This window comes from Trachemys scripta, chromosome 8, assembly GCF_013100865.1.
Source record: "Trachemys scripta elegans isolate TJP31775 chromosome 8, CAS_Tse_1.0, whole genome shotgun sequence".
NCBI classification, from domain to species: domain Eukaryota; kingdom Metazoa; phylum Chordata; order Testudines; family Emydidae; genus Trachemys; species Trachemys scripta.
In genome coordinates, this window is record NC_048305.1 from 7,019,952 (window position 1) to 7,036,619 (window position 16,668).

At 48.0% G+C, this 16,668-nt stretch overlaps 1 protein-coding gene across 3 annotated transcripts in view; it reads left to right on the forward strand.

The window, feature by feature from the left end:
- Positions 1 to 16,668, forward strand: part of FLT4 (fms related receptor tyrosine kinase 4) — a 61,821-nt gene that overhangs the window by 10,440 nt on the left and 34,713 nt on the right. For all 3 annotated transcript variants that reach the window (XM_034778762.1, XM_034778761.1, XM_034778764.1), the window contains exons 3-9: positions 7,127 to 7,239; positions 8,138 to 8,300; positions 9,286 to 9,425; positions 10,699 to 10,870; positions 11,795 to 11,912; positions 12,868 to 13,022; positions 14,314 to 14,476. In XM_034778762.1, the coding sequence (XP_034634653.1) occupies positions 7,127 to 7,239; positions 8,138 to 8,300; positions 9,286 to 9,425; positions 10,699 to 10,870; positions 11,795 to 11,912; positions 12,868 to 13,022; positions 14,314 to 14,476 (1,024 nt within the window). The remainder of the gene's footprint in view (positions 1 to 7,126; positions 7,240 to 8,137; positions 8,301 to 9,285; positions 9,426 to 10,698; positions 10,871 to 11,794; positions 11,913 to 12,867; positions 13,023 to 14,313; positions 14,477 to 16,668) is intronic.

Here is a 16,668-nt window from a genome sequence, read left to right on the forward strand (position 1 = left end):
CACTGTTGTAGACAGCATCACAAGATATTTATGTGCCATATGCACTAAAGATTCATATGTCCCTTCATGCTTTAACCACCATTTCAGAGGACTTGTGTCCATGCTGATGACGGGTTCTGCTCGATAACAATCAAAAGCAGAGCGGACCGACGCATGTTCATTTTCTTCATCTGAGTCAGATGCCACCAGCAGAAGATTGGTTTTCTTTTTTGGTGGTTCGGGTTATGTAGTTTCCGCATCAGAGTGATGCTCTTTTAAGACTTCTGAACGCATGCTCCACACCTTGTCCCTCTCAGATTTTGGATGGCACTTCAGGTTCTTAAACTTTGGGTCAAGTGCTGTAGCTATTTTTAGAAATCTCACATTGGTACCGTCTTTGCGTTTTGTCAAATCTGCGGTTAAAATGTTCTTAAAACGAACATGTGCTGGGTCATCATCCGAGACTGCTATAACATGAAATATATGGTAGAATGCGGGTAAAACAGAGCAAGAGACATTCAGTTCTCCCCCAAAGAGTTCAGTCACAAATTTAATTCACGCATTGTTTTTTTAACAAGCATCATCAGCATGGAAGCATGTCCTCTGGAATGGCGGCCGAAGCATGAAGGCATCCAAATGTTTAGCATATCTGACATGTAAATACCTTGCAAAATCAACTACAAAAGTGCCATGCAAACGCCTGTTCTTAATTTCTGGTGACATTGTAAATAAGAAGCAGGCAGCAGTATCTCCAGTAAATGTAAACAAACTTGTTTCTCTTAGCGATTGGCTGAACAAGAGGGAGGACTGAGTGGACTTCTACGCTCTAAAGTTTTATAGTGTTTTGTTTTTGAGTGCAGTCATGTAACAAAAAAAATCTATATTTGTAAGTTACACTTTCACGATAAAGAGATTGCACTACAGTACTTGTGTGAGGTGAATTGAAAAATACTATTTTTTCTGTTTATCATTTTTACAGTGCAAATATTTGTAATACAACATAATAATATAAAGTAAGCACTGTCCGCTTTGTATTCAGTGTTGTAATAGAAATCAATACATTTGAAAATGTAGAAAAACATCCAAAAATATTTAATAAACTGCAGTTGGCATTCTATTGTTTAACAGTGCAATTAATCGTGATTAATTTTCGTAATTGCGATTAATTGTTTTGAGTTAATCGCTTGAGTTAACTGCATTTAATCGACAGCCCTGGATTAATCACAAGACACGGACAGTAGTGAGGGCAGCGCTGCTGTCAGTCTGACTGAGTGGGGGATAAAGACAGAAATTCAAGGAAAGCTTGATAACGATGACAGAAATATGAAAAAAGTCCAGCCTTACTTTCAGGCAGCAACATGTCTTCCAGCAGCAGCTGGAAAAGAACTGAGTTCACACCTCCTCTCTTGAAAGGCTCCTCCATAAACATGCTCATCCCCTTGTCTGCAAAAGGCTGTTGGAATCCAGAGGGCTTGGAAAGTGGGGCGGAGGGCCATCTCCTCATGCTGAGAGCAAATCAATATCCGTCCACTTCTGGGGGATTGCTGAAGCTCTGCTCCGGCCAGGATTCAATTACATTGGTGCCTGGGGTGATTGTTCCAGTCGGACTGGAATGCAGGAATTTTCAGCTCTGCCGTGCCCTAGGAGCAGATCACTGGGCCTTGGAGAAGTGCGATCTGTAAAATAAATAAATAAATACAACAATTAGCCTCTGCTCTACTGGGGGGCTGTCAAAGAAACAGAAACGGAGCCAGACTAACTGAAATGCTCAATATTGTGCTGGACCGACAGACCGAGGAGAGCAGGACACAGTGCAGGCAGATGCTGTGCAACCCAGCCATACAATGCTCTGCCAGTGTATTTCAGCCCTGACATGTAACACCTCTTTCTATGTCAGTCCCGGTTCAGGATCCCCCCAAACCTCTGCCAGTTCTATCGGTCTTGATATGCAGCCCTCTCGTCTCTTCCAGTCTTGACCTCCTCTGAGCAGAGACAGCCTGCTCGTCCCGCAGAATTCGGGGGTGTTTTATGGAGAGGCAGACTGTCCGCCCGGGATGAAATCGAGACTGTCCCATTCAAACAGGAGACCTAATTCAAATCTGAAGGTCTGCAGAGGCGAAAGGCTGATGCACAAACTCTCTGCATCCCGCCAAGTTCCTCCCACACTCCCCTGCGGCAAGGCTTAAAATGGATGCTGTTAAGATAAAGGTCTGTCCACTGGAAACCATTGGCTTAGTTCAGCTGTACTGTTATTTCTCCCTCTTTTAGCCAGTGCCATTGTCATAAGACAGGAATCATGATAATGAGAGACAAAATTTTCAAAAGGCCCAGATCAGTGCCAAAAACTGGCACACACAATTCTGGCTGCATCTGAGCGCACAGTTACTGCAGTGGCAAATCAGATCAATCTATACAGCTGACAGTGAGGACGGATGGTCTTATGGTTAAGGCACTAGATGGGATTCTAGAAACGGAGGTTCAGTTCCTGGCTTTGACACATGTGCCCAAAGGTGAATTGCTTGACCTTTCTGTGGCTCAGTTCCCTGTCTGTAAAATGTGATATTTTCCCATGTCACAGGTGTGCTGGGAGGCTAATGCATAAATGTGGGATGGCGGCTCAGATGACAATAGCGGGAATTGTATAAGTACCTAGCTATATGGCTGGTTGGGGGTCTAGCTAACAATGTGCATAATTTATACCTGACTTACATGTGTAAAGTAAATCGTGTGCATTTGCAAGAGCCTTTTTTGCATATGGATTTTGCCTTTGCCTATAATTTTTAAACCCTAGAGGATACTTGGAATTCGACGTGTGATCAGGGAATGTTTCCCCCCTCCCCTCAACATCCCCACTGGCGAGTTGCCAATTGTAGGATTTCCAGATAAAGTTCTGCTCTTCTCCAGCTGAGTTGTTCTGTGTTCTGTAGATCCATCCGAAGAGCTAGGGAGGGCTGATTTATTTGTTGGAGAAGTCCAGAGAGACGGTGATCAAACCACTAATTTATCACTCAACATAAATTTTCACATTAGAGCTCTCTGTAGAATTGACGGGAGGATGTCTGTGCTGTAATAGAACAGTGAGACCTTCTATTGCTTTGATCTGACCATCTGCACTCAGCACTAAAATTAACACTCTACAGGTCTTCTCTCTCCCCACGTGTGTGTGTGTCTGTATGTGTTGTTATTATTATTTTATTATTACACTTTTTTAGTCAGTGCTGTAAACATACAGAGTGCCTATAACAAACAGAACAGGATGCAGCCCCTGTCTCAGAGGGCTTAGTATCTATGGCTGAAGAAGATGCTAAATGGGTCCCAGCCCACCCATTATGACAGACTTATAGACAACACGTGATGTGGTCAGACAAGAAAATGAGAACATGAATCACAGTCTCCTTGGCAGTGATCCACCTAGTAACTAAGTTCTTTGCTGCCATCTGTGAGCTCAGAGGAGATCTCATGGTGTCTCACCTGCGATAGTTATTCCCTTCCCCTTCTCCAAAACTCTGCAAAGGGCCAGTGACAGGAATCAGGGCTGTGTTGAAATTCACAAACAAATCTGCAGCCCTGAGCACGGAGACAGCAGACTTGTAGGGCAAAGAGCCCGCGAAAATGAACCAATAGGTTCTCCATGCAAATTGAATTTTAAAACAGAGTATCCCTAAGTCTGAGCCTCATGATCCTAAATTGGGGGCCGTGGCAACCTTCGTCTTTGATGTTGAGTTGCCACGCCACAGTGTCTGCAGCACCTGCAGCTATTCCCTCTTTCGACGTGGAGTGAAAGACCACGGTATATCTGATACCACTGTGCACTGAGTGCTGGTCAACACCCACCTTTCAATGGCAATCGTTGTCACATATTATACCAGCGGCAGCCAATGGAATGGGCTTATTCTGGCTGGGTCCACTCAGACACTGGTGCAGGTCTCAGGCTCCTGGCAAGTTGCAAGTGTGGCTCTCAGTTGGGCAATATTTGGGCACTTCTGTTTTAAAAAGACTGCTCTAGTGGTTGGGTAATGAGGAAAAAGGGTCACAGGCATCTTAACACATGGCCTACATAAGGTGCTATGCAGTGGCGTAGCCATGTGGAGCGAACGGGGGTGGGGAGGCGGACATAAAAAAAGGTGCCACCTGTTGCAGCACTTGTATTCACCGGGCAGCGCTCCGGGTCTTCGGCGGCACTTTGGCGGCGGGTCCTTCACTCGCTCCAGGTCTTCGGTGGCACTGAAGGACCCACCGCTGAAATACCACCGAAGACCCGGAGAGAGTGAAGGACCCGCCGCCAAAATGCCGCCGAAGACCCGGAGCGAGTGAAGGACCCGCCGCCGAAGTGCTGCCGAAGACCCGGAGCACCGCCTGGTGAGTACAAGCGGGCGCAGCAGGTGGCACCTTTTTTTATGTCTGCCTCCCCTGTTCAGAGTAAAAATTAAAAAGGTGCCACTTGTGCTCAGTGTGGGAGCGGCCACTCCCCCTGCTCCTCCCCTAGCTACACTACTGGTGCTATGCCAAGGGGAATCTCACCTCCCTTGGAAGTTATGGTTATAGTCTCTGTAGGGACCCAGGTAAACAGAGTAATAGATTTTAAGGCCAGAAGGGACCATTGTGATAATCTAGTCTGACCCAGCAATTCAGTTCACCCAGCAATTCATGCACCAAACCCAGGTCTTTTTGAAGATCCACCACAACCCTAAGTAAGAAATATTCCCATAGTCCAAATGGGCAGATTGCACAAGTGAAGCCAGACAAGATCAGATACAACACAGACATTTCAAAGGATATTGCCTTCACTTTGGAGTGACGCTGGGGTCAGTTTAGATTCTAGACACGGGATACGTAGGATCTGGGCTAGATTTAGAGTGGCCAATTAAGCGTGTGCGGCTGGTGTTTGCAGAGCACCGAATACCCAGCTGGGCAGCTGGTGCTGATATTTCAGAACAAATCCTTCCATAACAAACTCAAAACAACAATAGCCAGCAGCAGAAGAGACTTGGCAGGAATTCCCATCCCAAATATTAGTTGTCTCCTATTCTAATCTTGCCTTAGTCCTTCATATGAACATCAGTGGCTATTCTTCATGTGTGTCCTGAAGGCACTATTATATAAAGCCACAACGATGAAGTAACCCCTAAAATGGAACCTTTTGGCAGGGGCATTTAACAACAAAGAAATTCATGGGAGAAAAACACTGCAAAGTTATTGTATTGGTAAGGGCAACAGAAAAACCCTGTGCTTCAGTGCATGAGCAGTAGCAGTGCAAACTTCCCACCTTGCCCCTGCCGGTGAGTCCTGTAGGAGAACACCTATTAGGGATGAGAAGAGAGTTTGGTCTCTAGGCCTCTTCAATTCTTGTTAAGGTATCCTGGGATTGACCCTGGGACTTAAAAGCACAAGTCTCTACTGCCCAAACTATAAAACACGGGTTCTGCGAGACAAAAGTTGTAGCATCTGTGTATGTGGACTAGCTGCTCGAGGAGGACAGTGGCCACATGGTGTTTGTGTGAGTTACATTGACTTTGTTATGATTGAGACTGCTCAAAAGAGGCCTAATTGTGGTAATGGATTTTATTATGTGATCCCATGTCCACTAGAACTTATTGCACACATAGTACAGTGGTTGCCATTTAAAAGTCAACATTCGCCAATGGACACCGCACGGTTACATCTGTTATTTCCTAGTCTAAATATGGGCGGAGGGAAGAGCAAATAACGCATCTTAGACACTGTTGGGAATCTCTATCTTTTTACTTAGATTGTAAGCTCTTTGGGGCCAGAATCATCTGTTTGTTCTATGTTTATACAGTGCCTAGCATAAAGGGGACCTGGTCCATGACTGGGGCTCCTAGGTGCTACCACAATCCAAATAATAATGGCAACCAAATAATGCCAGCAAACAGGCATCAGCTGCTGTCAGCTCTCTCTCACTGTGGCCCTTGGCTGGATTTGAATTGATGATTTAGAGGTGAAAGTCTCTGTAACCCATTCCCAGTCTGCTGGATCATCCAGTTATCCAGTCCCACTGTTTGGAGTGACATCAGAAATGCTGAGTCATGAAACAGTGTTTATAGAAAACATTATCCGTGCTACAGAAATGGACCCCCCACATGTCATTGGAAGCACCGTATGTGCTAGTGGTTAGATGTGTCCCTGACATTTTGGACCTTCTCTCATTTGATGCAGGCAGGATGCTAAGCAGAACAGGGAGAGCAGTCCCTCCATGGGGTGCTTGTTTGTTGGATGTTCCTTTGGAGGCCCTCACTAGGATCCTGTGTGGCTCTGACGGGCTTCGCCTAAGAAACTGCATTTATTAAACAGCTTCAAACATTAATTCTGTGTACTTGGTGTTTTTGCTCTTCCTGTCAATATTTGTGCTTGTGAAAGTTGAGAGGCAGTTGGGTGGAAGCCCTGGAAATCTCAGCTCATTTGTTTATCTACCGGGCGGGATCTCCACAGGATGACATCTGCATGCCATTGGGCTGCAGATCACCTCCTCCTCGGGCCGGAAGGTCGTGCTGGCTGCCTTTACTCTGGGCCTGCACATCCCGGCTAGCTCTGCCCAGTGACACAGAGCCATTTAGGTGTTAGGGGAAGAGCTGGCCAGGGACTGAACTGAGTCGAAGAAGAGCCTGTTTCACAAAGTCCCCTGAGATAGATTTGAACCAAGGGCCCAGAAAGAGAGACCTGTAGAGAGCGGGGGGTAATGTCCTAAATTTACAAAAATTAAAAAAAACCACTCAACTGCCATGGCAATTGGGCTGAGCGGAGACACCCAACATGGACAACCCTGACTGGCTGGATGAAGGGTGGGGTCTCCTATAACGAGGAGGCTCATGGTGATATCAGAAGATGAATTGCAGGCCAGGCCTGAATTTCAGAGATTCCTTGCGTTGCCTCTACCAAGTTGTTTTTCTTGTCTGCTGGATGCTGAGAGGTTGTTCAGTGGCAAGTCACCCGAGTCTCAGTTACAAGGAGTCTTTTAAATTTGTCAGCCCCTGAATAGTCAGGGTGTCTGGCTCAGCAGTGCTACCTCTGGCAAGCTGTTGCTGGGTTAACAAATGCCGGAAATTCACCTTTTTCTTGTTTGTTTCTCCCCCTTCTGTTCTTCTCCTGCCTCTGTTTATTCTTTCTTTTCTTCACTTCTCTTTCTCAGATTTCGAGCAACCCTTTATCAACAGACCCGAAACACTCCTCATCAACAAGAAAGGGAACACCTGGGTGCCCTGCTTGGTATCCATCCCAGATCTTAACATCACCCTGTTCTTGGTAAGAGACCTGCCTGCATGAGGCTCCTGTATAGACAATATCTCCTTTATTATGCATTTTAATTGGCTGAGAAGGAGCAGAATAGACATTGCAGGAGCTGGGAAGTGCACAGGGTGGGTTTTCCATGGAAAATGCAAGCCGCCGGCTTCCTCATTTTATGTGTTGACCCAAGCTCTGCTGACCAGCTGTTTGGGCATTCCCTGCAGGATGGCCTGTGGGTTTCCTGCTAGATCTGCTCCCCTTCAGGGAAGTTGTAAAATCTTTGTTTAGTAGCATTTCCCAAGAGCATTCATACCTGTTCCTTGTTGTCTTTGCTACCTTTAGCTCCTTGGTCTTCAAATACCCTTGGTGGTCAGTGTTCCCAAGGGACAGGCGCCTGTACTTGTGGGGACTGCTGATTAAAAACAACTCTATTATCAGCTTGCTTTGTGACTTTTTTACAATGCTAATACATCCTTCCAGGATGAGTGTTACTATTGTGCAAAGGCCTCCTGGGACACTTTGGGGGCCAGGGGCCTTTCCCTTGCCCGGGAAGGACCCCACATGAGGTCAGCCTTCATCCCATTTGGGCTTATGTTTGGGGAATCAGCAGCAATTTCCTTAGTTATCACTATCTGTTTCCATTCCTGGAAGTTCCAGTCCCATTCTGCAGACTGTGAGCTTAACGGCATGGATACTTTTATGGTCACTTCCCAGGCAGCAGAGGATGCTGGGATTCCTATAGGACAAAGAGTTGGGGGGGGGAGAGAGGGCAGGAGTCCAGTGTAGCGTGATGCTGCATTTATTCTGCCCAGCCAACAAAAATGGAATGTGGTAGCCTTGGAAGAACAAGGGGTTGATGAGGGAATGCTGCCACATTTACTTCTGCAGACAGTTTGCAAACTGTTGCTTTTTGCAGCCAAGCTCCGTTATCTACCCAGACGGGAGAAGGATTCTCTGGGACAACAAGAAGGGGATGCTGGTCCCCACCCACCTGATCAAGGACTCCTTGTTTGTTCAGTGTGAAACCATCATTGACAAGAAACTCTTCAGGTCCAATTATTTCATTGTGCACGTCACAGGTGAGGCTGGAGCAGGGCAGCAGGTCGCTCTAGAATTTCAGCTCCCAGTGGAAAAAGAAAACTAGTTTTCTCCTCTCGATAACTTGGAGAGAGAAATGACGGGATGTACTGGTGAGGCTGCAAATGGGCAGGCGGTGATAAGTTCTTAGCAGCGTGGTGAACTTTCCCGTTCGTTTTAATGTGGGTGGGTTTCAGAGTCCATTTGGGAACATTTCATTGCTAATTAATTCTTGGTGACCCAAAACACACCACCCAGCCTGGAATCACTGATGCTTAGGAAAGTGAGGAACTCCTCATGCAATCTGAATGGCTCCTTTTCTAATTCAGGAAGGCGTCTTTTCAATGACCACTTAAGGGGCCAGATCCCGATACCTTTACTACACTGAGTGGCACCTTACTCCTTAAGCTGTCCCATTGGATTCAGTGGGACTAGTCATGGAGTAAGGTATTACTCAATTGAAGGGTATCAGAATCTGACCCTTAGAGATTCGGTTAGGTGCAAACGGGGCAGTTTTAATGGCGCTGCAGTTCTCAAATCCTATGTTCTAGAGGTGAGTCTCGGCAGAGTGTGATGGCACTAGCCTTGCCCAGCAGTCTGTACTATCTGACATTATGTTGGATTTATAGCATTCAAGCTGTTCTGTGTATATGCGGCACTCCAGGCTGTAGCATGCACGCTATGATCCCCTTACAACGGTCTGCATTGGTAACAGTCAGTGACCAGGCCGCGCTGGACGTGGAGAAAGGTCACTTTGTCCTTCCTTTTGGTGTTGCTGCTTTACCCATCACTGCCCCCTTCAGGCGCAGATGTCCGTAGAATGAAGCGAAACCCAGGGACAGGGAGGTGAAGGGAGGGTGGGTTGGGCTGAACTGCAAGCCCCGGCAGCCGATGTGCATTGTACGGAGAGTTCCAGATCCCAGGGTCAAAAAGTTAATGGCATTTCTTTAGCTTAGAGATGTATTTTTCTCACCTTCTTTATATCAGGGAATGAGCTGTATGACATCCAGTTGTTTCCGAAGAAGGCCATGGAGCTACTAGTGGGAGAAAAGCTGGTCCTCAACTGCACAGTGTGGGCTGAGTTTAACGCTGGAGTAAACTTCCAGTGGGATTATCCTGGAAAACAGGTACATGTAACTTTCCTCTGTCCCTCAGATACTCCCCCCCTCTCTCCCAAACCTCTTTCCTTAGGGAACAATCTGTGCTGGCTGTTTCTACAGGACATCTGCTCAGACCTGCCTCTCTAGGCAGTTCAGTTACTCTTTCTGTGCTGGGTTAAAGAAATCAGTGGCCGATAAGCAGGATGCGTGGTCCCCAAGCTTAACGCTCCTCCTGTTCCCATCTCAATTTGTGAGCTGGGAAGGGGTTTGCCAGTCAGTAAACTCCTCCTTCAGAGCTGTCAGTGAGAGTTAGATACCAATTGTGCTGTGACGTCATTGGCTGAAGCAGGGCATCCCATTTTGATGGTGTGACTAGGTGGCTATCCACCAACGTTTTGCCACGCTACAGCAGAAGCCAGTTAACAAAAGAACCTTTGCTCCCTCTCTCCCACCCCAAAAAATAACAATCCCTTTCAACGTATTTATTGTGTTAGCCGTTGTCAGACCAAACGATCATCTCATTTTCATGGCTGCAAAGCCAGAGTAACATCCCTGACTTAAATGGAGTTACACCAGGTTTACAGTGCTGTACCTGAGAGCAAAATCCCGCCTTTGATCAAGCGCATTTTCCCTCCTGGTGGAAGCGGATTCTTTTAGCAGGTGTTCTCTTTAAAGGCACCGCACCGTATTCCTCTTGAGTTTTTGCTGTAACAGGCCTATTGCATTAAAGCGGCTTCGCTGTTTGTCAGTTTGACATCCAATCGATTATTTACACGGAGGTTAAATATGGGAGGCAGGAGGACAGGGAATGCGAGACCCACTTGTCTGTTGAGATGCTTACCAATTCTGGCAGCCCACTGCTAGCTTGTGGTAACTTTAACTACAGAGGAGCAGGTTTTCAGGAAGAATAGCCACAAACCAGATTTCTCTCTGCAGAATGTTATTCAAGGGTGATATCATCTTGTGGGCTTCAAGGAATTACTGTAGTGAGGGGGCTCTGCGGACTGATTACGCTCTGCCCCAGGCTACTGGCCTACAGATTGGAGTGGAGCCTGTGATAACAAAGGACCTGTTACAAGACTATGACGTGTATTTCTAGGCCCATAGGAATGGCTGTTTGCCAGCCCTATCATGGCTCAAGGGCTGAAGCCGTTCTTGGCGCCGCCCATCTTTAAAACAATGACTCGGGAAGAAGTAACTGAGGAAGACTGCATGCTCCTGGAGCCTCACATGTAACCCATCCAAACTGTGTCTGTTCCCTTGACTTATCCTTTAACCCCCTTCCATCTATTCTTGGCAGATGCACCGGGCTGTCGCTGAGCTGCCCGAGAGACGCTCCCAGCAGACCCACACTGAGCTCTCCAGCATCCTGATCATCCAAAATGTGAGCCAGCAGGACCTGGGGAAATACGTGTGCATGGCCAGCAATGGGGAGCATACGTTCGAGGAGAGCATCGATGTCATTGTGCACGGTACAATGGGTTTCTGCTTTGTTAAGGCAGCAGGGGTGGGGCAGTGGGAGAGAGACCAAAAACAGAGAGCCAAAGAGAAGAGAATTCTAAAAATGATCAGGAGGTGTTTTGTTCACTAACACGACGGAGAGCTAGTTTTGAAGCATTGCCTGTCGCGTGCGATCTAGAGGTTAGAGGATCCCCGTGACCCTGGGACCCTTGGATTGCAGTAACAGCTGAGCTACAGACTCAGTGTATGTGACCCTCCCTTCACCCCCATGCAGTAAGTCATTCAACCGCTCTGTGCCCATGTCTGGACAGCTGGGTGTGAAATAGCATGAACCTCACTGCAAGGCAAACACTCACTTGAGCTGAGACGTCCTTGGCAATACATTACAAGTACGCCTATGCGCCTGCACATCACCACACAGTGCCCATGTGATCATGGGGGTGGGATCACCCCCGTACGAATGCACGCTGCAGAGATGTATACGTGTAGCCACACACGTTCACAGACAAGCGTACACATGTACAAAGGCGCTTGGAGACGCACAGTCACATCACTTTATGGAAGAGGCAGGGTAGTGTAGTGTAGTGGATAGCGCATTGGGGTGGAACTCAGAAGACCTGAGTTCTATTCCTGGCTTTCTATTAGCCTGCTGGGTGCTTTGGGCAGGTCACTTCACCTCTCTGTGACTGTTTCCCCATCTGTAAAATGAGGATAATGATTCTAACCTTCTTGGAGATCTGCTGATGAAACGTGTGAAAAAAGAGCTAGGTACAGTTTTATGAATGTCTCAGAAAGTGCAACCTCCTTCTCAGGTTGCTGGGCAAGTGACATCTCTGCCTCTGTGACAGCTCAGCAGCTTGACAGGTCTCTTTCTGCTTTCCCCCCCACACACCCTTTTTGTCTTATCACCTGTCTGCATGCCCCTGCTTTTACAGAGAAGCCCTTCATCAACGTGGAGTGGAGGAAGGGCCCTGTGATAGAAGCCACAGCAGGAGACGAAGTCGTGAAACTGCCAGTGAAGGTGGTCGCCTATCCCCCACCAGAGTTCCAATGGTAAGCCACCTTTCTTAGCCTGTGTCCCCCAGCCTTCATGCCCATCCTTCACAGAGGGGGGAATAGGGAAGGGGTGGGAGGGGGGTTGGGGTTAACAAGGGTCTTGCGGAAATTCCTTGCGGGGGGGGGGGGGAGATATCCCTATGCCACTCTGCAGCAGAAGGAGCTGGCTAATACGGTTGGCCTGAGGATCCCAGCAATTTCTATTGATGGAAAAGCCCTCCCTTAGCTCTTTCCCAACCAGCTGGCAGCCAGCCAAGGAAGAAAACCTTCCTAATTGGTCCTCGCATGCAGTCTTCTGGTTTTGGCTACATTCTGCTCTCTCATCGTTCGCTTTTCTCCTCCCACCGCACCCGCACCCACAGGGCTGCCCAGCGCTCCCTGCTGTTGTGCAACACCTGCCCTCACACACAACAGGGCAGAGGCCTTCCTGGGGTTGGGAGTGGGGTGGTGGGAGAGGGGACGGTAGGTTAGGTCCTGGAACCTGGCATGTAGACAGCAAAGATTCTGGTCTGCGCTGAGCAGAGGGGCCGAAGTAAACTCCCCTGTGAGCTCCGTTGGTGCTGCCTCTCTCCTGACCAGCCAGCTGGGGTCGCTGCTGCAGCCTGGAAGAGAAAGGCCAAGGGCCTGATTCTCCACTTGTCACCAATTGCACCAGTGCCAAGCAGGTGTAAAAGGCTAACAACCAGAATTCTCCACTCACACCAGTGGTGGTATTTTACACCCATCCTGACCTGGAGCATTCTTACCTCTAGGACAGCGAGCTGCCCCCTAACTTGTTTTCTTGGGAAACCTGGAAAGTCCCCTCTGAGAGGGCTCCTGCATTAGTGACCGAAGCCCTCTGAGCACATTTTGCTGCCAGATGGCTTCCAGCATTAATGCCTGCAGGCCTCTGACTATATTTCAGTAGGACCGTACCTCTCTGTAGATGCATTTGCTCTCTATTTCCCCTCAGGTACAAGGACGGCAAGTTAATTCCCAACAAGCAATCTCCCTATTCGATGCAGATCAAAGACGTGTCAGAACAGAACTCCGGGACTTACACCTTAGTTCTGTGGAACAGGCTGGCTGGTCTGGAAGAGCGCATTAGCCTCCAGTTAATAGTCAATGGTAAGGAAGGATAAGGCAGAAAATGGCAGGAGGCAACTGGCCAAGAGACCTTCCTGGTGTTCTTAGACCCAGTGGGCCAAACTCATTCCTGGAGTAACTCCCCTGAAATCATTAACCCGTTGTATTTAATTCACCAGGGGATGTCACTATTCTGTAGCAGTCAAAGTTTATACCTCTCCTCTTTCCCCATTCCACCAATTGTAGCTAGATAATGACACGTGGCCTTTTCAGTGTGATCTAGTGGACAGAGCACTGGAGTGGAACTCCGGAGACCTGGGCTTTATTTCCATCTCTGCCACTGCTGGGTGACCTTGGGCAAGTCACTTCCCATCTCTGTGACTCAGTTCCTCCATCTCTAAAATGCTGATCCCCTTTCTAAAGTGCTTTGAGATCTACTGACAAAAAGTGCTAGATAAGAGTGAGGTATTATTATCATCAAAGATTTCTCTGTCACTGAACATGGAGAAATATAGAAAAGGAAGGGGACCTCTTTTCCATGAACAATCCTCCTTGTCTTCATGCACATCTAAATTCTGATGCTGATGTGCTGGCCTTTGCAGCTGTCTTCTTGATCTGGTTTAGAAAAGCTCCTGTTGGAAGAGCTGATGGAGGATGGTGAGTGACACTGATTACGACTAGGACTTTGTGTCGGGCAGAATAGAAACATGATACCTGGGGTTTATATTCATGTTCCCCAAGGTACTTGTGCCAGATTTACCCCGATGCAATTCCATGGACCTCAGTGGAGTTACAACAGGGATGAATGTGATCCCTCGTGCATCCCTGCAATATGGAAACAACATGGCAGAGCATGGAATTCTGGGATGTGAGGGGTGGGGATGGTCTAACCCTAATTAAAGTATTTTTGGCATCCACTGTAACTGAGAAAGTGAGGCTTAAGAGGTACAGGCACGAATGGACTGGGGTGCAGGACTGAGAGGAGCTGCTTTGATACATGCAGTAATTGGACAGTCACACCAGTGAAGTCTTGTAGAGGAAGAATTCGCTTTAAATGTGCTAAGTATAACTTACCCCTGCTTGCACAGCACCTCTACAGTGGGCCCAAGAGCTCCACAGATTAAAGACTGTTGCTTTAATTCATCGCACCACCTGGAGCCTCCCAGCAGGTCACTGCGTCTAGACCCAGTTGCCCTGAAAGTCAGGGTGTTCTGGTGACCTGTCTTTTTATAACCCAGAACAGGAAGGATGTTCTGTCTGGGTGTGGCGACTCAGCAAAAGGGACTGCAGTGCTGATGCCAGATTACAAATATTGTCATTCTGCTGATTTCAGTTCCTCCGCACATCCACGAGAAGGAAGCGTCTTCCCCAAGCATCTATTCCCGTAGGAGCCACCAGGCCCTCACCTGCACAGTCTATGGCATCCCAGCACCAGAAGTGATCCAGTGGCAGTGGAGGCCGTGGAGTCCTTGCCGGATGTTCTCACGACGTAGCCTGTAAGTGCTCTTCCTCACCATCTCGGCCCTGGCTTCCTAGTGCTAGGTGCCAAGATCCCAGTCATATCACTCAGAAGAAGGCCTTGGGCCTATTCAGTATACACAGAGCCAGTAGCCACTCAAAACTAAGCTATGCCATTTGGCTGCAGATTTGAGTGGTGCGTGGCGCGTGTTGGGTGTGGTTTGTTGGTTGGGGGAAGGCAGTGTTGTTTGCCAGTTAACATAGGGAGTCAGGGTTCTATTCCCAACTAAGTCACTCAGTGATTTTGGTTACATCACTTCACCTCCCTGTGGCTCAGTTTCACCATCTGCTGGGCACAACGCTCCAGTCCAGCATTTGCCTGTGACGCACTGAGGTGAAATCTGTATATCCGATGGATATGGCGCTTCCTCAGCTTGTTCATTCAGAAGAGATGCTGAGCCTACCTGAAACAGATTTTTGGAGCATTCCTGATGTGTCATAGGTCTAACCCCTGACAGCCTCTAACACAGAGCCTGGGGAACTTTCTCCTGACTCCTCATCCACCTACTTCCAGTGAGGTCACGGACCTGTCAACACTCTGACATTTGCCATAATAAGACCTAACAATTTACAAACCTTAACTGATCCTCACGTTATCCCTGTCAGGCAGGTGAGCATTGTTATCCCCATTTTACAGATGGGGAAACTGAGACAGAGAGCCCAAATGACTCACTCCAGGCCACACCATAAGCCCATGGCAGAGCCACTGTCTGGTGAAATCCACTAGACCATGCTGCTTTTGCAGTCGGCCAGCGAAATACAAAGTACTAGGAAACCAAAGGGCTTTCTCTTGCTTCATTTCTACTCTGAGGGGCAAACACCAACACAGCATCTTACAGGTGATAAGCATTAGTGACCAATGACTTATGCAGAATCTAGAATCAGATCTGGCTTCCTGTATGTCTCCTATTAGAAAGGTCAAAGTCAGAAGTCTGTGGTGTTTCAGTTTGGCATCTAAGTGGTTAACCTCTGAAGTGGGAAAAGAAACATCCTAAAGAGGAGTCAGACAGCTGCTGTCTCTGTGAGGGCTAGGAAGGGCAGCCCCAAATGTCCCTGGACCCTTACTGCAGAGCTCTGGGTACTGGAAGGAGGGGGCTCTGATTGAGGAGACACCTGTTGCTTAGGTGACCTGTGTCCTAGTGACCCAGATGCTGCATTGCTGGATGTGTTCATTTCAATTCATGTTGCTAGGGGGAGCAGGAGAATTTCATTATTCCTCTTGGAGTGCTGGTCCCAATGTGTATTCCATTGTGAGGTACACGCGCACTCCAGGTGCCTGAGACAGGAAGATTTTTGCTAGCTGTGTCTGTTCGTTTCCGCCTGCACTCTTCCTCTCTTTGTGCTCTGGACTGCCTCTCCAGTTCCTTTCTTCCGCCACATGGTCTGAGACATAACCCTCCCGTGTTCACGGAGCTAACCCTAACATCGAATCTGTAAATACTGTAAAATATAAATGTTGTTAGTTAGCTATTCGTTTTAGAGTTAGTTTAGTTAGTTAGAATTCAGGATTCTCCCCCCCCCCCCACACACACACACACTCCCAGTACAGGACACACATTATGCCTGGGATTCCAGGCTTCAAGAACTGTATGTCCTACCCACAGTCCTGCCTGGTCAGTGACAACCAATGTCAGAGGTGCCTATGCTGCCTCCGAGAAGCTAAGTGCCGCTCCCAGCCAAACCAGCCAAGTGCCGGAGTTCAGATTTAGGAAACATCTCATGGAGTGTGCTATGAGACCCCAGTCTGATCCAGGCCGAGCAGAGCCACCTGTACAGTGGGCAGAGGCGTTGAGGAGCACTCCACCTGCACTACCACTTCTGAGAGAGGGGTGAGCAAAGACAGAGCCAAAGACTCCTCTTCTTAGGCTCACCACCAGACCAGGGAGCCCTCTCAAAAGCCTAAAGAAAAATCCCCCACCTCTACGAGGCGGGCTGCATCGCCAATGCCTTCTAAGTTGGATGATTCTTCATGCCTGGCTCCAGGAGGCTCAAGGACCCACAGGAGTCGTGATATGAAGAATAAGGGTATCCTCCACCTCACCACCATTGACAGGAGTGGGACCATTGGTGCCAAGCAAGGAGAGAAATGAACCAAGGCCGGGACAATCACCGGTACCTGCCAAGATCAAACACTAAGAACCTTGTCATGCTGTGTGGAGTGGCTCACGAG